The sequence below is a fragment of the Aspergillus brunneoviolaceus genome (assembly GCF_003184695.1).
Source record: "Aspergillus brunneoviolaceus CBS 621.78 unplaced genomic scaffold BO95scaffold_98, whole genome shotgun sequence".
In the NCBI taxonomy this organism is placed as follows: Eukaryota; Fungi; Ascomycota; class Eurotiomycetes; order Eurotiales; family Aspergillaceae; genus Aspergillus; species Aspergillus brunneoviolaceus.
This window is the reverse complement of record NW_020290828.1, coordinates 1-23,502: the sequence shown is the minus strand read 5'-3', so window position 1 is coordinate 23,502 and position 23,502 is coordinate 1. Positions and strand designations below refer to the sequence as shown.

Below are 23,502 nucleotides of genomic sequence, written 5' to 3'. Positions count from 1 at the left end.
ACAAATGGTCGGCGCGAACGGAGCATGGGATACCAGCATAGGTTTTGCGTGTTTTCTTTTTTTACTTGTGATACTTCATGTACTTACCGAGCAATCAGCATTTCATATACCAAATGCATGAATAAGCTATGAACTTTTTTTGCGTCTCGTAGTTTGTAGATGTCTCGTGTAGTAACTACAACTTACTATCCACCCACTTGGGGTGTCTCTTCTCCACAAAGGCCCTCAGCCCCTCTTTGATATTCTCCCCGGCGTTCAATTTCTCCATCCACTCCTCCATCAGCTTGACCGTCGCCTCATCGGCGCCCTCCCGCTCCCACCCCCGATTCACGCCTGCGCGACTCACCACCACGGCATCGGGACTATTGGCCGCGATGCGCCCCGCGACCTCCAGGGCGCGGTGCACGACATCCCGCTCGGGCTCCCCCTCAGCATCGATCGGCACGACCTCGTTCACGAACCCCCACCGCAGCGCCTCGGCGGCACTCACCTTCCGGCCCGTGAGCACCATCTCCATCGCGCGCTGGCGGCCCACCGTCCGCACCAGCCGCGGCAGCGCCCCGGCCCACGCCACCACCCCGCGCGCCACCTCCGGGAACCCAAAGTAGGCCCGCTCCGACGCGATCACCAGGTCCGCGTTCACAGCCATCTCGCACCCGCCCCCGAGGCAGAGCCCGTTCACCGCCAGGATGATGGGCTTCTTACCCGTGCGCCGCGAGAGGCCCCCGAAGCCGGTGGCGGGGGCTATGGGGTTGGACTTTTGGGTTGGTGTGGTGGTGGTGGTGGTGGTTGAGAGCCATTCTTTGGAGGTTAGTTTGATTTCATGTTGGATTTTGAGGGATTGAGGGGGTTAGGGAGGGTTAAAGGGTTCCGGGGTGGGGGGATTGAAGGAGAACTTGGGGAGAAGGGCGACTCGACTCACCTTTCAAGTCGGCGCCAGCGCAAAACGCCTTCCCGCTGCCGGTGAGCACGCCCACCCGTAAGGCCGGGTTGGCGTCCATCCAGCGCCAGATGGCGTCGAGTTCGGCGTGGCCTTGCGTGTTGATGCAGTTGAGGTCGCGGGGTCGGTTGAGGGTGACGAGGAGGATGTGGGGGAGGGGGAAGGAGAGGGAGGCGTATTTGGCTGTTGGGGTGGTCATTCTCTTTGGGTGTTGGTTGGGGGTGGGGATTGGGATTGGGATTGAGATATTGTCTTGATTTGATTGTGTGGAGGAGGGGAGGACTGAGATTGGGATTGGTTTGATGTTGGTGTTGGTGGTGGTGGTTGTTGTTGTTCTAGGCTATGTAGTATTTATGGGGAAGCTTTCGGGAAGGGGATGTTGGAGACTCTGCCCTGGTGGAGTACGTACGGCAAGGTGGAGTTGCCGAGGTTCGACCTAGCTTACTTTTCACTCTCTGGGCTATGCTCGGTTTGTAGATTGAGGCCTCAAGCACTTATCATTATACGCAATTTACAGCGTGTTATGAGCTTGAAGAGTATTAAGCAGAGCGTTTGAAACAAAAACTCCAACAGATCTACTACACCATACACTGGTCAGATCAAGCTATGCATCATTCATATCGGTCAATACAATTCAAATCACATCAACATTCATCCTGCCCTTCCGAACGCCGCCCAACTCCGTTACAAAACACACACACACACACACACATCGGGTATTCGTGTAGCAAATCACCCCTTGTTGATCCAGCCACTGTGCACCATAAAGTCATAGATCCGACTGGTCTTGGCACTGTCGATCTGCGGAGTTGTCAGTACATTGTCGATGGCCAGAACGGCAGAGCATTTACCTTGCAAATGGTCCGTGCATCCTTCTTCTTCAAACTGCCCCCCTGCTTCATCGACTCTTTCAGCAGTGTCTCCTTGATGACCAAATATGGCTTTGGTTGAATATGAAGCACATTGCACACCTCTACCTCCTCCTTTGTCAGCAAATGCAGATCCGGAGCAGCTTCGTTCTCCAGCTTCCACGGAATCACCCCGTTCAGCGGCTGCACAATGAACTTCGTCTTCGCCGGCGGCGTCGGCGTGCTGATCCCGTCCCCGTTGGAGGCGAACATCCGATCAAAGTCGTTCATTGGCTGACTGGGAGGTTCGGGAGCTTTGGGGGCACCAGGGGTGCCTGAGGCTTTCTGCAGCCGCAGTGGCAGCTCTGGCGTGGTCAACTGACTAGCCGCCGACGGCTGTTCGGGCTGCTGTTGCTGCTTCGGCCGTGTGCTTGCGAATCGGTCAAATGAGCCTTGCGGCGCCATCCTCTGGGCGCGCTGTTGCTTCTCCTGCTCGTATTTCTCGCCACCTTTCAGATCTCCGATCCCCATCTGCCGCCATTCCTGTAGCTGCGCGATGGCCAGACGCAGGTTGTGCTCGTACTCCAGTCCCTTGTTGAACTCTTCAAAGTCATCGTGGTTCATCATCCGGGCAAACGGTTTTGCCTTGTTGAGCAGATCCCGTTCCTCTTTCGTGCGCTTCTTCTCTAGCGCCGTGTTCTTCCGGTACTCGAGCAGGTTGTGCTCAAAGAGGACCTTCTTGCGCTCCGTGCGCGCCGTCAAGCGCGAGTTGTAAATGTCCACCACCGTCATCTTCAACTCCATCTCCGCATCCAGCTCACCGTTCGCGGTCTCGCCCGCACCAGGCTCAAAGGTCATATGCTGCACCGCCTCTTCCGCATCGTTCATAAATTCGGTCTCGAACTCCAACCGACCCGGCATGTAACCCTGCACTTCGTGACACGCTGGAACACTAGCAGTGGGCTTCTGCTTGGGCGTGGTCGGGGGAGCGGCCTTAGCGGCCTCTTTGCGTTCCTCGATGCGTCGCTTCTTTCGCGACTGGAACTCTTCCTTGGATATGGAGTCGGACAGGCGGGTGTCGTCAGGATCGGCGCGCTCTGGAAGCGGAAAATTGGGGCTGTCAATGTATGTACTGATGTAGTGGTCTCGAACCTCCTCCTTGGTGCGGTAGCCTCCAATGTGATCGGCGATGTCGGCCCATGACCCCAGCCCGTAGATGTCAGCACCTTCCAGCAACAAAAGCTCCTCGTCAGCACCCCAGTCTTCCTGGAAGATGGGCACCGAGTTCTGCTCGATCACCTGGAATGGGTGTGTGGAAGGGTCATGGTTTTTAGATTTCTCTCCGGCTGCGAAACAGGGAACGCAGAGGTCATATTCGTGGCAGGAGGGATGGGCACAGGATACGCGAACCTACAAGGCGCGGACGAGGTTAGGTCTTGTAAACAACCACAGACGGCATACAGGCATATCTAAAAGATCAGAGGGGAGGGTATACCGTCGAAGTCACATCAACCGAGCAGATATCGCAATGATATTTGGTGCCTGCTTCGGTGCCGCGCGAGGCGGTCTTCTTCCGTATTACACCCATCGATCGCGGTTCCCTCTCATCCTCCACTGTTCCCGTGTCCGTTGCGACCACACCGACGCGCCCTCCAGTCCAGGACGAGGGCTATAGTTTATTTGAAGAAGAAAGCTTGCGCGGGGAATAGATTTGGGGGAGGGGACGTTGAGTTGCCGATAAGAGACCGCAGAGTGGTCGAGACCGCCCAAGGGATGCAGTGCTGTCCGAAAGGGTGTCTCCGCCGAGTTACCGGGTAGGAATGAGTAGGGAAATGCCGGGGAAACAGCGGGACAGCAAGTCACGTCAGATCGTATTGAGGGTCAGCGGAGTTCTTGGACAGGCGATCAGGTAGTACAGATAGCAAGGGTGGTATCGCTAACAAGAGGCCGAGGTGAGCGGGAAGTGCATCAGTGACTAGGTAGAGAGGTTGAGCTGAGTGAGGTCGGCAGTCGTTCCCCGTTCCAGTCCGGGATAGACGCTGGTGCACTGAGTGGTCGGATGAGCCTGAGGTGTGATTCCCGGGCCCCTCCCAACCCAGAGTAGGTAATTGGCGGACATGATCCAATTTGGGCGGTGGCTGAGTTACTGGGGCGAGTGCGCTGCCCGTTCCCTGTTTAGGACTAGCGGTGTGGTCAGGGGAGGGAAACGGAGTGGGTAAGTTGCACCGCCGTTGTGCGCGTTTCAGGAGAGCGTATGCCTCAGGTGTTAAAAGGTATTAAGGTGTCAAGATGTCAAGGTGTCAAGGTGTCAAGGTGTCAAGGTGTCAAGGTGTCAAAAGGTACATATTATGTACCTACTGCGGTGTTAAGGCAGCGATGTGCCTGACCCAATCATCTCTTTTCCACCCTCCACTTTTCTCCCACATCCAGTTCAGCCCTGAGGCCTCCCGTTCTGTCCCTGTTGTGCTAGAGCCAGAGTCTCATCCAACAAACCCCCCCCCCTCCCCTCTCCCCTCTTTCAAAGTCTCTCTCCCTCTTCTTCCCCTTCCCCATTTTCGCTCCTTCTTACTCGCTCGGTCTTACCAACCAAGTCTCTCTCTAAATTCTATCTTGTACTCATTTTGTGTCAACCTTTTTATTTGTCTCGTGTTAGGCTTGTATCTTTTCCTCCATCTTTGCACGTCGGAGGTTGGTTTCTTGTACAGTGGATAGGTAGTTTGTATCGCTGCCCGTGTTATCGCCAATCCTCCTCCTCCATTCTCCCCTCCCCCCCCCCCCTCCCCCCCTTCTTTCCCCCCCCCCCCTCTCTCCTCCTGCTGCTGACCGCTGTGGCTGTGGCGGTTCTGCATTCTATCAACTGCACTTGACTGGTCTGGCTCTTGCTCGTCTTTTGCTATTCCTAGGCCTCCTCCAGACTCCTTCTGGCCTTTCCTCCCTATTCTCATCCATACTTTTGTCTTTCCCCGTTTATAAACATCTGTCCCTGGACAGATCGGCTTCCCCTTCCTCCTCCTCGTCTCTTCTTCTCCTGATTACTCCCCTCACCACTTCCTCGCACCCACCGTCACAATGTCGTGGAAAATTACTAGAAGTATGTAAACCCCAAGGTGCTTTGGTGTTCCTATTTTCGATCATGCAGGCTAACGGACGTTCTTTCTCATCTTTCTTGGCCGACAGAACTAAAGGAAACCCACCTCGCTCCTTTGACCCAAACCTTCGGGCGGTCGTCCTCCACATCCACCATCAAGGGTGATTCCGGCGAAGAGACTCCTGTGGCCTCGCAAACGCCTTCGATTTCACCATCCATTTCCAACGGGATCAGTATGTTTGCTTTTGCCCACTGATTTTGCCTCCCCCTTTCCTCCGATCGCCGACCGTCCTAACAAAACCTACCGCTTTTAGATGCCTCGGAATCTCTGGTCTCCCCGCCCGTGGCCCCTGTCAAGCCCGGTATTTTGATTGTCACCCTCCATGAAGGTCGAGGTTTCGCTCTTTCGCCTCATTATCAACAAATCTTCAACTCGCACTTCCAGAGCAACAATGCCTATGGCATGCGTCCCAGTTCATCCTCCTCCCACTCCGCGCATGGCCAAGCCGGGTCCTTCGTACAAAGCGCCCGTCCACAGTCGACGAGCGGAGGCATCAATGCTGCCCCCACCATTCATGGTCGCTACTCCACCAAGTACCTTCCTTACGCTCTCTTGGATTTTGAGAAGAATCAGGTCTTCGTCGATGCCGTGTCTGGATCACCGGAAAACCCCCTCTGGGCGGGCGACAACACTGCTTACAAGTTCGACGTTTCGCGCAAAACCGAATTGAATGTCCAGCTCTATCTTCGTAACCCTGCTGCTCGCCCAGGTGCCGGTCGCAGTGAGGATATTTTCCTCGGTGCTGTCAAGGTTCATCCTCGTTTTGAGGAAGCTCTGCCACACGCAGAGGATCCCAAGAGTAAGAAGGACAACAAACAGCCACAAGAGCGTCAGCTTGGCCAACTTGGCGCGGAATGGTTGGATCTTCAATTCGGCTCCGGTTCCATTAAGGTTGGTGTCTCGTTCGTCGAGAACAAACACCGCAGCATGAAGCTGGAGGATTTCGAACTTCTCAAGGTCGTTGGTAAGGGTAGTTTTGGCAAGGTCATGCAGGTCATGAAGAAGGATACGGGTCGGATCTACGCCCTCAAGACCATTCGCAAAGCTCACATCATTTCCCGCTCCGAGGTGACACACACCCTGGCGGAGCGATCAGTGCTCGCACAGATCAACAATCCTTTCATTGTCCCGTTGAAGTTCTCCTTCCAGTCGCCGGAGAAATTGTATTTTGTTCTAGCCTTTGTCAACGGAGGTGAGCTGTTCCACCATCTTCAGCGGGAACAGCGGTTTGATATCAACCGCGCTCGGTTTTACACGGCTGAGCTTCTCTGTGCTTTGGAATGTCTGCACGGATTCAAGGTCATTTACCGTGATCTCAAGCCCGAGAACATTCTTCTCGATTACACTGGCCATATCGCGCTGTGCGACTTCGGTCTGTGTAAGTTGGACATGAAGGATGAGGATCGGACGAACAGTAAGGCTCCCCAGGAGTACGCACCTAACCTCAAATCGACTAACCAGTCTTGAAACAATAGCCTTCTGTGGTACTCCCGAATACCTCGCCCCCGAGCTCTTGCTTGGCAACGGATACACCAAGACCGTCGATTGGTGGACCCTAGGTGTCCTCCTTTATGAGATGCTGACGGGTCTCCCCCCGTTCTACGACGAGAACACGAACGACATGTACCGTAAGATTTTGCAAGAACCTTTGACATTCCCTAGCACCGACATTGTTCCTCCCGCTGCTCGGGATCTCTTGACGCGACTACTCGACCGTGATCCTCAGCGTCGACTAGGTGCCAATGGTGCTGCGGAGATCAAGTCGCACCACTTCTTTGCCAACATCGATTGGCGCAAGCTGCTCCAAAGGAAGTATGAGCCAAGCTTCCGACCCAATGTGGTATGTCTAGTCACTATATCTTTACTGTTATCGTTATCGTATACTAATTGATGCAGCTGGGTGCTCGCGACACCACCAACTTCGACCGTGAATTCACGTCGGAGGCCCCACAAGATTCCTACGTCGATGGTCCTGTTCTGTCGCAGACGATGCAACAACAGTTCGAAGGCTGGTCTTACAACCGTCCGGTTGCTGGTCTTGGCGATGCTGGTGGCAGTGTTAAGGATCCCTCCTTCGGAAGCATTACCGAGTAAAGGCCTTTTTGCCTGTCACCATCGACTGACCGTTTTTGAGGTGGACTCAACACAACCACAATGTGACATCAAAACACGGAGAAGGAATTGTTTGAAACAGTTTCTTCAATCTGTTCCCATTCCATCTGCATATCCTGCCTGCGATGTAGCTCGGGTTTCTCTCTTCAATTTCGCTGTCTTTCTCTTATCTCCTCTACCAGCACAGGGAGTACGTGAGGCTTTTTTGTCGAGATTTTTGCTTTTTTCCTCCATGGCAGTGATCCTAGTTGAGCGCTTGGTGTGTTCCCTTTTAACCTACATGGTTTTGCATCCAATACAATCGAGGCAGGTCCCTTTGGTCCATTTCTCAATTCCTGTCTTTCCCTTCATTCATCGCGACCGTGTCTGTTCACTCTTGTCTCGGGTTCGACTACTTCAGTGAAGTCTTAGGCCGCCAGGTATCTTTTGCTAGAGAGACGCTCAAGCGGCAGAGGCGGCTCCACGCCATCGCTCCTCTCTCCTCCGCGCCAACAAACCGGACTTCAACAGATCTCCAATATTCTTCTTGGTCTCGGTCTATCCAGCCTTTGACGCTTTTGACTTTGGTCTGCTGGCCTGATCCAATCGAACCTTGCCGAGGCTTCATTTTCTATCTCCTTCCGGAGGAACTGGCGTCCATCTGGGATTTTCGAGCCCAATTTTTGCCCACCACCGAACATCAAAAAATGCATGAGTTACTGTGTCCGCGGTCTCGACCTAGACATCTTGTTTTCTATTTTCCCTATAGCTCGATACCTTTCCTGCTGTTGCTTTTCGGTTTGATTACGGGGAATGGAGGGACGGGGAAAAGAAAGAACTACGGAAAATGAACTTTCCCCTACTTTGTTCTCACGATGTGACTGGCTCATAGACAACAATTGACGTTTTTTGTTTCTGCTGCTGTGAAAGTACGACCCAATGTATATGGTCTGAATGCGTAGATGTGATTGGTTTGGCGGCTGTAAGCAGCACATAGACACCAGGTAAGTAGACCATGAACTTCACATAAGGATTCTCGGCTCGATTGACCAGTTGAGACAGGCTATACATCATACCTCTATGGGAAGAGAACAAGTGACACATAATATTGAATCGTAACGAACAGGTCTGAAGAACAAATAGCTATGTAAGGGGAAATTGGATCAGTGAAGAGAAAAGAGGATCAAGGGGGGTGGATATCCCACGCAAGCAAGATTTAGCTGTTTGTCAATACATTGAAAACGGGGAATTAAATGAAGAATGGGAGGGGGAAATGTGAAACAAGATGCAAGCAGAGGCAAAGAAAAAGAGGGCGTTGTGGAGACTCTTCCTTTTCCTCTCATAGGTCTCTCTCTCATCCTACGGCACAGTTCTCCCACGGGGATTTAAATACAAGCACAAACATACACACATACCATGCCACAACAAAAACAAAACACAAACAGAAGGGTCTATCTTAGGCGGGATGGTCGGTAGGTGGGTGATTTTTACTCGGATTTCTCTTGCTCCTCGTCCTCCTCCTCTTCAGCTTCATCCTCGGCAACGACCTCCGCATCATCCGCCTCAGGTTGTACTTCGGGGGCACCGTTGTCTGCGGTCTCATCGTCGCCGTGGACGTCGATCAGGGACTCGGACGAAGGAGGCTCGAGGACGGCGGGAGCAGCGACGGCGGCGGCGCCGCCCTCGGTTTCGAGGCGGATGTACTCGTCCCATTCGGGGAAGAGGTCATCATCTGCGGCGGCGTCAGGGGTGCCGGGGGGGATACCGATGAGGCGGGCGATCTTGGTCTTTCCGTTGGACTCCAGAGAGGCCTTCCACTGGGCGACAAGGGCGGGGGCCCGCGAGGGCTTGTAGGTCTGGGCGAAGAGGACGGATTCGGCGAGACGGTTCGTCCGCACCAGGAGGTCGATGCAGCCGTCGACGTCGCCGAGGGACCAGTAGGTGGAGAAGGCAACGTTGTGTAGGCCGGCTTCTGAGGCCTGGGCGGCCAGCTGGCGGAGCCCGTCCTTGTTGCCGCTGGCGCTGTGCAGCAGGAGAAGGGAGCCCACGTCCTTGGCATTGGTAAAGCACTCTTGGGCCAACGCCAGGTTCCAGCCCGCGAGGGCGGCGTCTCCGACGATCTTCCACTTGTGCTCGACGTTGGCTTCGCGGGCGATCTCGAGGGCGATCTCGAGGTTGTTCAGGGCCAGGGCCAGCTCGAAGCGGTGTTCCGGGTCGGTTGCAACCTCGAGTGCCATCTCCTTGTACCCTTGGCCTTCCAAGAAGCGAGCCACCTTGTTCATCTGATCCTGGGGGACGTCCTGGAGCAGCTCCGCTGCCGTGTCCAGGTCGCCACGCAACACCACCGTCTGGTACTCGACCATGCTGAGAGACAAGCCGAATGATACGACGTTGACATCCTTGTCGGCAAGGTAGACACGGCCGTCACGGGGGAGGTAGCCAAGGACATACATACCCTGGTCGAAGTGGGAGATGGTGTAGGTTTGGTCGCCGACCAGGTAGTTGAGGCGATTCGTCGAGTTCGTGTAGATGAAGCAGTCTCCAACCCACTGACCCGTGCGAACAGACTCGTTGACATCCGTGACAACCTCGAAAGCGGACTCCACGCCATCTTCGTCGGCTTCGCCGGCGTTCAAGCCCTCAATGTAGTTCTCCCGGGAGTATCGGAGGACATAGAAAGAATCCTCACAGGCAAGAGTCACTAACTCTCCGGATTCAGACCAGTATACCTAAGTGAGTTGTTAGCGACAATCCAATGAGGGAATTTCAGTTCCTGTTACTTACAGCCTTGGGGTCGACTTCAATGCGGCGGACCAGGTTTCCAGTCTCCCAGTCAAACATACCAATTCCGCCTTGACCCTTAACACCCAACAACACACCGTCTGTGAGACCTTCAGCTTGGAAGCCTACATCAAGCCCGCCGCTGACTTCCTTGAAGTTCTTGAAAATCTTGACACTGGTGGTCGACTCGCGGATGGCATAGTCATTGCTGTTGTCCTTCGAACCCCAAGCAAAGTCCAAGGCTTGCCCGAATGCCTTGTTGCGCCACGCAAGAGCAGTGTAGATGATGTACTCGCCATCACCGCAGACCGAGACAAACCGTCCGTTGGGAGAGTGGGACAGGGTCTGAGGGTAGACCTCGCACGATCCCAGCTCTTTCGTAGGCAGGGAAAGTGGCGCACCATCCTTAATGCTAGCATCGCCACCTTTGATCACTGTTGAGACAACCTCGTTGTGTCTGGCCCAGATAATCTTTCCTGAACCATCCATGGAAACAGCTGGCTCTTCCCGTCCCATCTTCACTACTACTGCACCATCATCGAAACCGATCGCAACGCCTTGCCGGCCTCGCTGATAGGAGACACACCACGCTCTCTCCAAGCCGTAGCTTAAAGACTGTTCGAGTCTGTATGTGTTCGCATGCCAAATCTTGATGGTTCCGTCTTCAGAGCCGGAGATAATGACAGGCAGTTCCGGGTGATAGCAAGCGAAAGAAACGTTGCTTGTATGTCCCTCCAACGTAGCAATGAGCGCTTTCGTAGTGTAATCCCACACTTTAACGGTCCGGTCATCGGAGGTGGTGAGAAGATATGGTTTGTCCGCCTGCGGGTAGTAATCGACATGGTTCACACCCTTGGTTTCGTGGGCCTCCAGGGTGAAATTGGCATGTGGTGAGCCAAGGCTCCAGATCTTTACGGTCCTATCCAAGCATGCAGATGCGAATGTATTAGTATCCTTGGGGTTAATCGAGAGTCCCATCACATAGTGGCTGTGGCCCTCGTAAACCTGAACACACTTCCAGCCTTTCTCCCAGTCCCAAAGCTTGATTGTCATATCATCGGATGCGGTCAGAACGAATGGCTGCGTGGGGTGCACTGCAATTGAGCGAATGTAGTCCGGGTGGGCCTCGAACGAAGCAATCTTTTCAGAGGTGTTGTAATTGTAAACGCGAAGCTGGAAGTCATCTGAACCGCAGACAATCCAGTTCTTGCGGGCAATGAATCGACCGGCTCTTACAGGTACATCGGTAAGCTCGAAGGTTTTGATGATCGACTGATAAAAACATGTTTAGCGATCATGACATACGTGATGTAACGGTAGGGCAACTTACTTGAGTCTCATAGGACCAGATGTAAACGTGACCTGTGTGATCGTATTAGCGCATTCGAGGCGATGGTCGAAATGCAATTCCCCAACGCACCGCTGTATAGTGTGGTAAGAATCTGGAAAGTATCAGCGCCTGCCCACAGTTTCTTATGGCTGGAATACTCACCCATGGCTCTGTTGGATGGAAGTCAATGCCCTTCACCCGCTCGGAGCGGGCGAACAGCTGTCTCTATTCGATAACAACAACAACAGTTAGCGGTTTGAACATTGTTCGTAGAATCCGACACCAAGCATATGCAAGGTCTTCTGAAGCAAGGTCCGCAACTCCTCGAGGGTCGACATCCATACCTTGACATCCAATTTCATCCTGTGTGGGGAAGGAAGGTCGCGATTATGTGCGGCGTCGGAGGACGGCCTGTGAGAAGGAGGGGGAACCAGGCCACGAGCCGCTCAAACAGCCCAGCCCGGGGACGTCAAGAACTCCCGAAGGAAAGATATACGAAAGCACAAAGAGGATAGAAAATTCCTCAGCCTGAATGGCCTCCGAGGTCAACGTAGATACTCAAGAAGTGACAGCGATGTGTCCACAAGGAGATGGGAATCCCGCCAGCTATCTGGAATCGGCTAGCGACAGGGGGAGACTCACCGCCTTTGGTTCTGGATCATCATCCCCCTCGTGGGTGGCCGGGGGCCAGTTTCATGTCTACTACTCCGTACTTGGGTAGTCCTCTGAATAATTATGCGCGTGTACAAATTAAATTTGAACCACCTGTTCAATCGGGACGCTGTCCTTACAGTCACATATGCCATAGCAGATCCTGCACTAGCATCAGACCCTATCAATCATTATTCTTTACATTCAGCATGATAAACCCGTTCGACCAGCGGTTATCAGTAAACCAGACACAATCCACCGGGAACCTTAGCTCAGACAACAACCTATACATCATCATGCAATTGTGATTGGTTTTGATTGGACACACGTAAACTTATAATTACAAACAATGGGAATTCTTAAGTCAAGTCTGTCATTCATGAGAAGACCCTATTATGCCGAGCACTTACTCGGGGCGCTCGAAGTAAGACCACTGGCCAGGTCTAGCCTTCTCCTCAAGTTCCTCCCAGCTGTGACCATATCAGTATTGCATTCCATACCATCGCTAAACCATGCTGATGTCGACTTACGCTTTCGACTTGTACAACTCATCAACAACCTTCAGTTCACCCTCGGCGACCTGAATAATTTCCTCAATAAGACCGGCACCGATTTGCTGCTCAATTTCAGAGATCCTATATCCAAAAACATCAGCACGTTCCGCCCGATGAATCAGTTCTGGAGAGGGCAATCTCGGCATACTGTTCTGCCGTCAGAGCGGGCTCAGCCTCCCACTTCTTCTCCTCAGGGTGGAAGTCCGATTCATTGTTCTTAGGAGAAGAAGCCTCCTCCAAGAGCTGTGTGAAACGGGCTTCTTCTGCTGGAGTACGAGCGGGACCTTCAGTGGTTGCCTCCAAGGCTTCGCCATCCCACTCCTCTCCACGGGCATTGTCGCTACCATCGAGGCGCTCAGCACCTGCGTACGTGCCGTTGGCTTGTAGAAGGCTAGAGAAGCGCTCAGGCTCATTGCCGACGGTCTTCTTCACGCGCTCCAACCAAGCTTCAAATCCAGGCGGCTTCGTGGACTCAATGATCTGCAGACGGTGGCGGGTCAATGCCTCGGTGGATTGACGGTAGACGGAGGACTCGGGGAAGGACTTGAGCTTGTTCAAGGTCGATGTGTAAAGGAAGATCAGGGTGGGACGAGGGCTAGGGTGAGTGTTCAGGCCGGTCAAGCCGGTGGGAGCGAAAGGCTCCAAGTACCGAGCCGGCTTGACGTTGGCCAGCAACCGGAGTGTCGACCTCATGCTGGGCGGAGGGTGTGTGAGGTAGTGAAAGGAATGAGAATGACCCAGAGGGGCGTTGATATCAAACCCAATGGCAAACGGCAGCGGGGTGACTTATCGGGTCGTTCATTCACGATGAGCACACTGAATCGGGATGGATGCACGAAGGGTTGAGGTTCCGTCCCGGATTGCGGAGGAACCTAACCCCGAGTTCTCCCTCCTGCGCCTCTTCCTCCTACCGCCTCCGCCCATCATCTCAATGATATCTGGTTAAATGGTAATCTTATAATAGGGGTGGTCTCCTTCTCGCCTGCGTCCTTTCCTCCGTCTGGTGGCTTGTCGTCCTATCGACGTACTCCGCAAGACATCTGCTGCATATTCTTGGAGCACCGAATTCGTGCTGATTGCCCCCTGTCTGAGTGGTTCCCCGACTCACTGGCGATCCACTCGTTTCTAGACCATCCGTCACTTCCACTCCGATGTGCCACCTGTGAACGGCCAATCCTTATTTTCTGATAACTTTTATCTCGACTCTCACTACCAACCCCACTTCTTCTTTCTTTTTGAATAAGGACCTCGAAGGCTTCTTGTCCTTGACCTACAGCCAGCATGAGGGCGTCTTTGCTGGCATGGTCATTCCTTTCTCTCCTTTCCATCCCGACGTGGGCTACCTCCGCCGGTGATGCTTCTCCCAAGCACCATCTCGCGAAGAGGGATGGCTCGACCGAGCCCAAGTCGACTCTCTTCAATGGCATCGAGGTTCCGCCTATCAGGTCTTTGACCCCTGATGATTTCGACGAAACCGTCAAGGATGGTTACTGGTTAGCACATTCTTCAATGCGCCACGTTAGATTGGCCGCTCCAGGCTAACAGGCCTTTCAGGTTTATCAAAGAGTACTCTCCGTCATGTCCGCACTGTCAAAAGATTGCGCCAACTTGGCAGACACTCTATGAGTTCTACTATGTAAGTCGCGTCCCTAGGGTTTCACCCCTACTGCGTTCTCTAATCCTTCTCAGACCTCGGATCCTCTGTCCTCGTCCTCTGGAAAGTCGTCCGATACCAAGTCCCTGAACTCTTTCGATAAATTCTACAACTTTCACTTCGCCGAGGTAAATTGTCTTGTGTACGGGGACCTGTGTCGCAAGTTGGAGGTGAAATACTTTCCCACCTTCGCTTTGTATCACAATGGCGAGATGGTTGAGCAATTTACGGGAAAGAAGAGTATGCAAGGACTGAGTGAGTTTGTCGAAGAGAAGCTGGAACAGATCAAACCTGGCTCTCGACCTGCGCAAGGTTTGAACCTGCCCAAGCCGGGCGATACAAGCGTTGATACCAAAGCTCAACCCGATGCCCCTGTCGCTAAGGACAAAGACCCTGAAGCTGGCGCTAAGGCTGGAGAGAAGCACAATGAGCAGGCCGCGCAGCTTGCCTCTAGTGATGCTCCTGTTGCCAAGGATGCCGCGCAGACCAAGGCTAAGCCATCCGGTCCAGTGAATCCTCAGGGCATATCTGTCCCTCTTACGGCGGAAAGCTTCCAGAAGCTTGTTACTACTACGCAAGACCCTTGGTTCATCAAGTTCTACGCTCCTTGGTGCGGTCACTGTCAGGCATTGGCTCCTAATTGGCAAGAAATGGCCAGAGAGATGCAGGGTACTCTCAACGTCGGCGAAGTAAACTGCGATGTCGAGACTCGACTTTGCAAGGACGCCCGAGTGAATCAATTCCCGACGATTTACTTCTTCCGTGGCGGTGAACGGGTTGAGTACAATGGTCTGCGTGGTCTGGGTGATCTGGTCAATTATGCCAACAAGGCCGTGGAGATCGGCTCCGGCGTGCAGGATGTGGACGCTACCACTTTCAAGGAACTGGAAGAGAAAGAGGACGTCATCTTCCTCTATTTCTACGACCACGCAACGACTTCTGAGGACTTTAAGGCTCTTGAACGTCTGACTCTTAGCTTGGTCGGACATGCCAGACTAGTCAAGACTAACAGCGGCGCCCTTGCTGAAAGGTTCAAGATTTCTACCTGGCCTCGTCTTTTGGTGTCCCGGGACGGCCGCCCAAATTACTACAACGCACTCGCTCCCAAGGATATGCGGGACTTCCGGCAAATCCTGGGATGGATGCGGTCTGTTTGGCTGCCTATTGTCCCTGAAGTTACGGCATCCAACGCTCGTGAAATTATGGATGGCAAATACGTTGTACTAGGTATTCTGAGCCGCAAGCACTCGGATGAGTTCCTGCAGTCTAAGCGAGAGCTAAAGAATGCGGCCCATGAATGGATGGACAAGCAGGTTCAGCTGTTCCAGCTGGAGCGCGCCGAGCTGCGGGATGCTAAACAATTGCGGATTGAAGAGGCCGAGGACCGCAACGACCAGCGTGCGCTTCGGGCTGCTAAAAACATGCGTATCACCATCCGCGAGGACGACAAGAAGCAGGTCGGTTTTGCTTGGGTTGATGGTGATTTTTGGGAGCGGTGGCTACGGACTCAGTTTGGTATCGATGTGGAGAACGGAGAGCGTGTCATTATTAACGACCAAGATGTAAGTCTCTTGCAGGTGATAAACCCCACTTGTTGTACATTTGACTGACTTTGTCTTAGAACCGCCGCTACTGGGATACGTCCTCCAGCGGAGCATCCATTATGGCCTCTCGCACTTCGATTCTCGAAACTATACCTCTTGTGGTTTCCAACCCTCCTAAGCTCACACCCAAGTCTACCATTGGCACTTTTGAGTCGATCTTCTTCTTCACTCGTTCTTTCATTAGCGGGCATCCGATTTTGTTCGTCATAATCTTGATCCTGTTCATTGTCGGTGCCACATTCGTGGCTCGAGGCAGAGCGGCGAGACGCGGAGGTCGAGGCGGTATTCTCGGTGTTACTGGGAACTCTAGCGGAGGTTTCTTCAACCTCGATGGCAAGGAAGGACTCTTGAATGGTGGTTCCACGGGCAAAGTAGATTAAACTGTGAATTGGGGTGGTGTACAGTCAGCTTTTTTTTATTCTTTTTCTATTACCCAATCTTCCTCTTCAATTCTATTTTGGTGTTCTTTATGCTACATCTTGATGATACTGGGACTAGTCCCGCTCCCTCACTTTCTTCACCTCGTAGTAGCTTGCTGGCACATACAACGAGCTTGTATACTTCCATACTTCGTGGGGACATGAGGTGTGGAAATGCGCGATATCTGATTCGACAAGCCGATGGTCACGTGATGCTCAATTCGGCCGGCTGATTGGCCGCGGGCGGTCGGACGAGAACGTCGCGGAGTCTCCCGGTTTTCGTCGACAGCTTTCAACGTGTAATTGCAGCCTCATATCGTTTACTGGAGCAGAGTGTGCCTCCTTCGACCTCAAACAAAATGGTATGTACATGCCGATAGACCCTCACTGGGCTGGCAGTCTGAGAGTCCCATGACTTCAAGTTGTCGCTTCCAGTTGATTAGTGGCCAACTCCGGACCCGGCTATGTCACAGTGATAGACTATGGAAAGGGATAAAAATTGTCAGTTGCTAACGTGAATCGTTGTCCGTGTAGGTTTTCTCTCAGACTCTTCGCCGCGCTGCGGCTCAGAACGCCGGTGGCTACCGTTCCCCCTTCGGTCCCAAGTGAGATATACCCCAGAATCATCGTTACCTTTTTCCCAGCACAGATATGAAGGCTGGCACTGGACCGGCCCTTGCGGAGCTCCGCTTCGCTCCATTCAGCGGTCATTGATATGCCAGGGCATCTGATCGATAAAGAGCTCCAACTGTTCCTAAGCGGGGGACGACTCATGGCGAATGGCTGCATACACAGATTGGGAGGTGCATGAGAGAATTACGGCTAACAGACTTACTCGATGATTTAGGTACTCGACTCCCCTTCACTGGCACGGTCTTACCACCCGGTCCGCTGTCACTGCGTGAGTGTCTTCCGCCTTGTGTTCGAACGTGCCATATTCGCGCCAATGTCCGAAACGGCAATAGCATTGCGAGGGCGTCGACTAACGTACGATCAAAACAACAGTGGTACCATTGCCAGCGGCTTCGGTGTCAGCGCTGGTGTCTTCCTTCTGTTCTTCTTCGGCGAGGTTCCCCGTGTCCGCCGTGATATCCTCCAGAAGGTCCCCTTCCTCGATGAGTACTTTGACCGCACCATCGCCCCCGAGGACAACGTATGTGGGATCCTATTGTCATGCACACGAACGAATGCTAACACTCACGATAGCCCTTCTAAATCATGTCCTTAATATCGAGACAAATTTTGTTTTTCCATTATACACAAGGCCCGGTCACCCTGTACGGATATACCGCTTCATAGCTGGACAGCAAAAGAGACTTGAGGTGCTGTACGTGTAGAATAGCGATGAGTTTTTTATAGCACATACTAGAGAAAGCCTGCTTATAAACAAACTGTTCTCCGGTAATCTTGCCAAATATTGTCCGTGGTTGTGTCAATGTACTAGCCCGCCAGAAGTAGCTCCAGTTCTGGTCTGATATGGGTGACAGCAGAGGTCCTGCCTCTTACCCCATTCCTTCATTTCAATCAGGATTCTAGTCCTGTCTCCACAGCTGGTGCGTTGGTATCAAAGAGCTGCAGATGCCTGTGGGGATACGGAGACACTCTATGAGCGAGTCGCATACCCTTCACATTGAATCGCAAATGTATCTTCTTGTCGAGAGATTACACGGAGAGTTGAAGACCGTGATAGATTTCCGGTGCGTTGATCGTATTGTCTAGCCGTATCTGTGTGTACACAAGGAGTAAGTTTATCGATAGTCAGACTAGGTAGTTACCTACTCAGTTATCACTCCGCCACGGCCGGAGAATATCACCATCCAACAACACCCACTTACGCCCCCCCCCCAACCGACTTTCCTTGCCTTTGTGCTCGGACATAAACAGCAAAGTACTGTGTTGTGTCATGGTTCTCGCACAGCCAGTCACCCATATGCGAACGCAGAAACAACAGTAAGGAAGCATCAAGCCTTTCAAGCTTGATATGGTAGTGGACCTCTGACGTTCCTCTACCGTGGGTCAACTTCGTTTGGCTTGCGTCTTGTCAGGGGAATTGTTTATCAAGGTTGACTGACTATGCTCATTAAAGCAAGTCCAACCTGGCCAAGTCCTCTTATCTCTGGCTGTTTTGTGGCTCACACCTCATACCTAGTCAGCAGCATCCTTTTCATCCAACCTTATCATCTGCAGCCCTGCAGCCAACCATCTCCTCCGATAAGTGCAGCTTGCGAACCTCTGGCCGGTTGTCCGAGCACTAATACGAATCGTCCCACGAGATAATTTCTTCTTTCGAAGCGCGCGAAGTTTCCCTACCTAGTAAAGTCAGGTTACTAGGTTTCGGGAATTACAGGTTTTAATTCCAGGTTGGAGTCGACTCGACCAGATGTGATTCGGGCTTTGGGCATCTCGACATCGACTTCCGCGTGTGAGCTTCTCCCTGAAATTCCCCCCAATCCGATTGACCAGTAGATAGGTGAATGACCTGGTGCCAAGCGTATCAGCGTCTGGTTCCCCCGCCTCGGCTAGTCGCAGTATCAAGATCCATACTATGGGGTCGATAGATGCGTATCACCCGCCATAAAGATTGATTGGTGCCGTCTCTGTCGGACCCCTCGCCTGACGCGGTACAGCTGTTCTCGCGATAGATAAGATGGGCTATTTTATATTGCAGTGTATCCTCAACGCGATGTATCGGTCTCAAGCCCACTCGATCTTGCTTGAAAAAAAAGCGTCTCACAAGACTCAGCTGTTGTGTGACCCTTCTGTCTAGCAGTGCTTGCTCTTTGTCTCAACTGTCTGCGAATGACCCCTCATCCGGAACCTGCTTATCATTGCCCCTCTCCTTTGGGGTGTCTGATCAGGACGCTTAGCGGAGAATTTCGCAGGCCTTCACCATGTCTGTCTCTGAGCATAATAGCAAAACTGCTCTGAAAGCACCGATATATGCGGATGTCAACCATGCGCCCGTCACTAGTATCTTGCCCGAGGGCGACATTCCTTACACCGATCATGCGATGGATGCGGATGAAAGAGTGATCGTGGCCCTCGGATACAAGCAAGAATTCAAGCGCGAGTTTGGACTCTGGACTACTTTCTGCGTGAGCTTCTCGGTACTCGGCTTGCTCCCCTCGTTCGCGAGTACAATATACTACGGTATCTCCACCTTCTTCCTGACTGGTCGACGTTGTGAAAGAAATGACTGACATGTAGAAGGCATGGGCTATGCAGGAACCGCCGGTATGGTCTGGGGGTGGATCATCGCCATGTTGTTCATCCAGTGTGTCGCGATGTCTATGGCCGAGCTATGCTCCGCAATGCCCACCAGGTGGGTGCCTCTCCACTGATATCTGCTTAGCCCCAGATCCGAGCTAACCTGGATCACCAGCGGTGGTCTATACTATGCAGCGGCCGTCCTTGCACCACCAGGGTATGGACCTTTTGCTGCGTGGATCACCGGATGGTCCAACTGGATCGGGCAGATCACCGCAGCACCGTCGGTCGACTACGCCCTGGCTGCCATGATTCTAGCGGCTGCCTCGATCACAAACCCCGACTACGTGCCTACCAATTGGCAGACCTTCTTGTTGACCACATTCATCATGATCATTCATACGGGGATCAGCAGCATGCCCACCCGTTGGGTTGCTCGAGTTAATTCGTGGGGCTCAACGTTCAATATTCTCGCCCTGATCGTGACCCTCATCGCAATTCCCGCCGGGACGAAGAACGAGCCGAAATTCACCCCCTCCAAGGAGGTCTGGGGCACCATCACCAATCTGACCGACTTTCCTGACGGTGTCGCGGTGCTCATGACCTTTGTTGGGGTTATCTGGACGATGTCTGGGTACGACTCGCCCTTTCATCTCAGCGAGGAATGCTCCAACGCCAACATTGCCTCGCCGCGGGCAATTGTCATGACCTCGGGGGTGGGGGGAGTGTTCGGCTGGTTCCTGCAGCTCGTGGTTGCCTACACGGTGACCGACATCAACGCTGTTCTGGACTCTGATCTGGGTCAGCCCTGGGCATCCTATCTGCTGCAGGTCCTCCCGCAGAAGATTGCGCTGGCTGTTCTAGCACTCACCATCGTCAGCGGCTTCTCCATGGGCCAGGGCTGCATGGTAGCCGCATCCCGAGTCACTTACGCCTACGCTCGAGATGACTGCTTCCCTCTGTCGGGCATCTGGAAGAAGGTCAACACCCACACTCAGACACCCGTCAACGCGGTCATTCTCAATGGGATTCTGGGGATCTTGATGTGTCTCCTCATGCTGGCCGGCTCCACGGCCATCGGAGCCCTGTTCTCGATCGGTGCCATCGCGCAGTTCTTCGCCTTTGCTGTCCCCATCGCCATCCGGGTATTCTTTGTAGGGAACCGGTTCCGCAAGGGACCCTGGCATTTGGGTCCGTTCGGCCCCTGGATCGGGGGTGCGGGCGTGGCGTTCGTCCTCCTCATGATCCCGATCCTCTGTCTCCCCAGCGTCACCGGCAGCGACCTGACGCCCGATCTGATGAACTGGACGTGTCTGGTCTGGGGCGCGCCGATGCTGGCGGTGATCATCTGGTGGTTCATCGACGCGCACAAATGGTTCAAGGGTCCCGTCGTCAACGTGGAGCACGCGATCCACGCCGTCCAGGACCAAACGATCATCGACGGACTGGGGGAGGATGACGAAGTCGTTGGCCAAGAGGCAGAACCGGCGCATCCGTCGAGTAAGTCTTCTGCGAAGCAGTAGTGATTGTAAAAAAAACATGATTCCTGCGTGTCTCCTGGTGTACCATACCCAGCTTAATACCTTCTTCCGTGTTTATGTCGACTTATTGAGACATATATTGTTGATTTCGATCTGCGAACCACTTTTTTCTTGGAATTTGACTGAATCTGAACTCTCAGGCGATATACCTCGAGTGCACGAGTTCATCTGAGGTTCCAGCTTCCAACCTGCACTAGCTACACAATACTTTCCGGCCGGTCCTGATTCTTACGAGCCGATAGTATCTATAGCTTAGCAGTTACGGGGCCGATTCCTTTTACCTTGATTGTTCGGTTTCAATCCTCAGACATAGCTCGTCGATTCGTACAGAGCTCATTCTTTAGTGCGCTCTCTCCTATACCGGCCTGGTTATGCCACTTTCCTCTCAGGCAATCGCTGTAGAAACCCCCCACCCGTCCTGCATCCTCGAACGGGATTGTCTACATGCATACCTGTATGTAGCTACATGAAGCAAATATCGCTTCAACTTGAGGTTTTTTTCCAGGTGTCAACGCCTCAGCATATCAACATTTAGGACCATCTTCCCACCCGACACCTCCACCATGCCTGGCAGACTTGACCTGAACATAGGTGAATTCGCGAGAGACAAAAAACGTGAGACATACAATACGTCCGACAAGAGTCACGACGAACAGGACCTGTAATATTCTGTGCAAGAGTGTCATACATCTCGGGTGTAACCTTCTGGAGATCCTCAGCTGCCTCCGTGGTCGTCTGGCGTATTTCTGGAAGGTACGGCAAGCTACTCGTGCCAATAGAAGGGCAGGTTGATAGGTTTGATAGGTCGGCTGGTGAGACAAACTGCAGGTGTTTGTGCTACAGAAGGATGTTTGACATCCCGTCACTGTGTCTCGGAGTCTATTTTTATTTTACTTTTTCGGGCTGGATTGGTGGGGTACATAGCTATAACTAAGTAACTAGTAACTGCAGTGGTTGATTCACGATTATGTAGTTATAGCACACACATCACCTACTTTGGGTAAGGAAGGGGGGAGTTTCTTACTCGACGCAAGGTGATTTTTGATATGTTCACTGAGTTCTGGCTGAGCATTTACTGACATGTGGGATTTATTTGATATTGGTTGAGGCGCTGTTCGGGCTAGTTGACTTGGTACTGTCCTATAGATCGGGTCCTGATATACATTTTGTAAACTTCTACTGTAAATAGGACCCGTGTGGCAGAACATAGCTACTCCACCATAATCCTCCCGGATACATTCATTATTCCTCGGGTCCAATCAATCAAAGTGATTACTATACCTTTGTAGATTGTGCATCACCACAGAGTATGTAAGTATATATACATCCAGAAAGGCACAGCACAATGCATGAAACGCAACCAAAATAATCCCCTCTTCTCACTCAGGTAGGTACAGTCTATATGCCAACTGGGCCTTGCCCGCCAACTGGCCTGCCCGGCCAGTACTGTACAGTACAAGCAACCATCGCCCGCACCTTCAATCAACCTCCAGTAATATCCTCGGCACCCTACCCCGTAGACTCCATAATGCAAATCGGTTCTCCTTCCCTAACGCACGAGCTCCACCATCGAAACCCTGGACAGTGGACAACAAAGGAACCCGATCGAATGAATGGGCTCCTTGGGGCTTTGTTCGGGATGAGCGAGCGGGCGGGCGGGCATGCGGTGCACCGGTGGGCAAGTAAGGCGGGCTGGGCTGACTGACCTGCAAGTCGCGACAAGGGGGGAAGAGGAGAATCAAACAAACAAGCGCTGACAACCCTGCCCGGTGCCTGCCTGCCCATCGTCATTGGGACCTGGAAACCTAATTGATCCCGGTTGCAGCCCCGACTGCTGCTGCTGCTGCTCTTGCGTCTTAGCCGGGAGAAGTCTCGACTGGAGTCTTGGGGGGAACAGTGGACACCACGCATCTGGGCTGGTTTGGAATTTACCTGCAGGTACCGGACCAGCCCTTCTACCCTAGTATGTGTAGATTGGGAAGGATTTGGGGGCCAAGATGCATGTTTGTTCGGGAGTTTTTATAGCATTGGATGAGGGGTGAGAGGTTACTCAACTTGGCGAGAGGTACTTTATACAGTAGTACCCCTACCTCTCGCGTTGTATGTAGGTGGGCGGGCTTTTTTATATTTGTGCTTCATAACTTCATCAATGCCTCTGTTTACAGTACTTCACACCACCATCCCGCCAGTGCCTCGTGGTACTGTAGTTAGAGATGATGCCGTCGGCCTGAGGCAGGTGGGAACAGGAATCCGAAGTGCAATGAACTGTATTGCTGCATAAACCCTCCTCTGCTTCCGAATCACCCGTCAATTCATCGAACCCAGGTCAGCGAGTCCAGATCGGTTGAGAGACTTGATCAGTGCAGGAGGATTCTCAGTCCTCTACGTCATGTACACCGAAATCCCTCATTGGCCGATCGACGACAGGTTAGGCAATCATGCTGACGGAGGCTTATTGAACGATGGGTGATGTGAGGACACTTCCAAAGACTGTGAGACATACACAGTACATATATGTACAGTAAACAATTCATCCATAATTATTCTACATACGGGGAGACTACGATGTGCCCAGAAAACGTGCACGAGACCAATTTCCCCTTCCCCCCCCCCTCTAGTAGTATTTCCACCCCTCCTCCCTCACTGCCCCTCCTCTCGGTCCCTGGGTGATTAATCATGATAGATATGATTGACAGGGGAAAAAACGGAGGGGGGGAGGGGGAGGAGGGGGGG

The 23,502-nt window shown here is 52.8% G+C and overlaps 7 protein-coding genes across 7 annotated transcripts; 3 read left to right on the top strand and 4 right to left on the bottom strand.

Moving 5' to 3' along the window:
- Nucleotides 1-175: 175 nt before the first annotated feature.
- On the bottom strand, nucleotides 176-1,424 carry BO95DRAFT_477150 (enoyl-CoA hydratase/isomerase family protein; the record flags this gene model as incomplete). Its single annotated transcript, XM_025589970.1, has 2 exons — nucleotides 923-1,424; nucleotides 176-801 (listed from the first exon to the last, which is right to left on the bottom strand). The coding sequence occupies exons 1-2, from the start codon at nucleotides 1,137-1,139 to the stop codon at nucleotides 176-178; spliced, it is 843 nt and encodes a 280-aa protein (XP_025437041.1). The 5' UTR covers nucleotides 1,140-1,424.
- A 54-nt stretch (nucleotides 1,425-1,478) lies between these two features.
- Nucleotides 1,479-3,813, bottom strand: adaB (chromatin-binding transcription regulator ADA2). Its single transcript, XM_025587704.1, has 3 exons — nucleotides 3,284-3,813; nucleotides 1,792-3,198; nucleotides 1,479-1,741 (listed from the first exon to the last, which is right to left on the bottom strand). The coding sequence occupies exons 1-3, from the start codon at nucleotides 3,374-3,376 to the stop codon at nucleotides 1,673-1,675; spliced, it is 1,569 nt and encodes a 522-aa protein (XP_025437040.1). The 5' UTR covers nucleotides 3,377-3,813; the 3' UTR covers nucleotides 1,479-1,672.
- Nucleotides 3,814-4,756: 943 nt separating this feature from the next.
- On the top strand, nucleotides 4,757-7,388 carry BO95DRAFT_296697 (serine/threonine-protein kinase). The gene is made up of 5 exons (XM_025581752.1): nucleotides 4,757-4,879; nucleotides 4,966-5,109; nucleotides 5,191-6,351; nucleotides 6,413-6,777; nucleotides 6,834-7,388. The coding sequence occupies exons 1-5, from the start codon at nucleotides 4,858-4,860 to the stop codon at nucleotides 7,029-7,031; spliced, it is 1,890 nt and encodes a 629-aa protein (XP_025437039.1). The 5' UTR covers nucleotides 4,757-4,857; the 3' UTR covers nucleotides 7,032-7,388.
- Nucleotides 7,389-8,031: 643 nt separating this feature from the next.
- Nucleotides 8,032-11,716, bottom strand: BO95DRAFT_400137 (coatomer subunit beta'). Its single transcript, XM_025583837.1, has 6 exons — nucleotides 11,484-11,716; nucleotides 11,302-11,364; nucleotides 11,230-11,251; nucleotides 11,140-11,171; nucleotides 9,813-11,081; nucleotides 8,032-9,757 (listed from the first exon to the last, which is right to left on the bottom strand). Exons 1-6 carry the CDS (start codon nucleotides 11,499-11,501, stop codon nucleotides 8,516-8,518), a joined length of 2,646 nt encoding a protein of 881 aa, XP_025437038.1. The 5' UTR covers nucleotides 11,502-11,716; the 3' UTR covers nucleotides 8,032-8,515.
- Nucleotides 11,717-12,081: 365 nt separating this feature from the next.
- On the bottom strand, nucleotides 12,082-13,227 carry BO95DRAFT_447772 (complex I NDUFA5 subunit family protein). The gene is made up of 3 exons (XM_025587703.1): nucleotides 12,493-13,227; nucleotides 12,321-12,425; nucleotides 12,082-12,260 (listed from the first exon to the last, which is right to left on the bottom strand). Exons 1-3 carry the CDS (start codon nucleotides 13,035-13,037, stop codon nucleotides 12,197-12,199), a joined length of 714 nt encoding a protein of 237 aa, XP_025437037.1. The 5' UTR covers nucleotides 13,038-13,227; the 3' UTR covers nucleotides 12,082-12,196.
- A 268-nt stretch (nucleotides 13,228-13,495) lies between these two features.
- Nucleotides 13,496-17,236, top strand: BO95DRAFT_468664 (putative disulfide isomerase; the record flags this gene model as incomplete). Its single annotated transcript, XM_025589378.1, has 9 exons — nucleotides 13,496-13,506; nucleotides 13,625-13,837; nucleotides 13,899-13,980; nucleotides 14,034-15,560; nucleotides 15,620-15,973; nucleotides 16,556-16,626; nucleotides 16,869-16,922; nucleotides 17,027-17,174; nucleotides 17,228-17,236. 9 exons carry the CDS (start codon nucleotides 13,496-13,498, stop codon nucleotides 17,234-17,236), a joined length of 2,469 nt encoding a protein of 822 aa, XP_025437036.1.
- Nucleotides 17,237-18,912: 1,676 nt separating this feature from the next.
- BO95DRAFT_375289 (amino acid permease) lies at nucleotides 18,913-20,751 on the top strand (the record flags this gene model as incomplete). The annotated part of the gene is made up of 3 exons (XM_025583138.1): nucleotides 18,913-19,171; nucleotides 19,229-19,343; nucleotides 19,404-20,751. The coding sequence occupies 3 exons, from the start codon at nucleotides 18,913-18,915 to the stop codon at nucleotides 20,749-20,751; spliced, it is 1,722 nt and encodes a 573-aa protein (XP_025437035.1).
- Nucleotides 20,752-23,502: the final 2,751 nt, after the last annotated feature.

What these genes read in the sequence shown, in the direction of transcription:
- adaB (XM_025587704.1), bottom strand. Translation starts at nt 3,376, where the DNA reads ATGGGTGTAATACGGAAGAAGACCGCCTCGCGCGGCACCGAAGCAGGC. An exon ending in CGGTTGATGTGACTTCGACG is followed by an intron (nt 3,199 to 3,283) that starts GTATACCCTCCC and finishes CGCGCCTTGTAG; the next exon opens with GTTCGCGTATCCTGTGCCCA. An exon ending in ATGCACGGACCATTTGCAAG is followed by an intron (nt 1,742 to 1,791) that starts GTAAATGCTCTG and finishes ACAACTCCGCAG; the next exon opens with ATCGACAGTGCCAAGACCAG.
- BO95DRAFT_296697 (XM_025581752.1), top strand. Translation starts at nt 4,858, where the DNA reads ATGTCGTGGAAAATTACTAGAA. An exon ending in GTCGTGGAAAATTACTAGAA is followed by an intron (nt 4,880 to 4,965) that starts GTATGTAAACCC and finishes CTTGGCCGACAG; the next exon opens with AACTAAAGGAAACCCACCTC. An exon ending in ATCCATTTCCAACGGGATCA is followed by an intron (nt 5,110 to 5,190) that starts GTATGTTTGCTT and finishes TACCGCTTTTAG; the next exon opens with ATGCCTCGGAATCTCTGGTC.
- BO95DRAFT_400137 (XM_025583837.1), bottom strand. An exon ending in TCTTACCACACTATACAGCG is followed by an intron (nt 11,172 to 11,229) that starts GTGCGTTGGGGA and finishes ACGATCACACAG; the next exon opens with GTCACGTTTACATCTGGTCC. An exon ending in TCTGGTCCTATGAGACTCAA is followed by an intron (nt 11,082 to 11,139) that starts GTAAGTTGCCCT and finishes TGTTTTTATCAG; the next exon opens with TCGATCATCAAAACCTTCGA.
- BO95DRAFT_447772 (XM_025587703.1), bottom strand. Translation starts at nt 13,037, where the DNA reads ATGAGGTCGACACTCCGGTTGCTGGCCAACGTCAAGCCGGCTCGGTAC. An exon ending in CCCGCTCTGACGGCAGAACA is followed by an intron (nt 12,426 to 12,492) that starts GTATGCCGAGAT and finishes TTTTGGATATAG; the next exon opens with GATCTCTGAAATTGAGCAGC. An exon ending in GAGTTGTACAAGTCGAAAGC is followed by an intron (nt 12,261 to 12,320) that starts GTAAGTCGACAT and finishes ATATGGTCACAG; the next exon opens with CTGGGAGGAACTTGAGGAGA.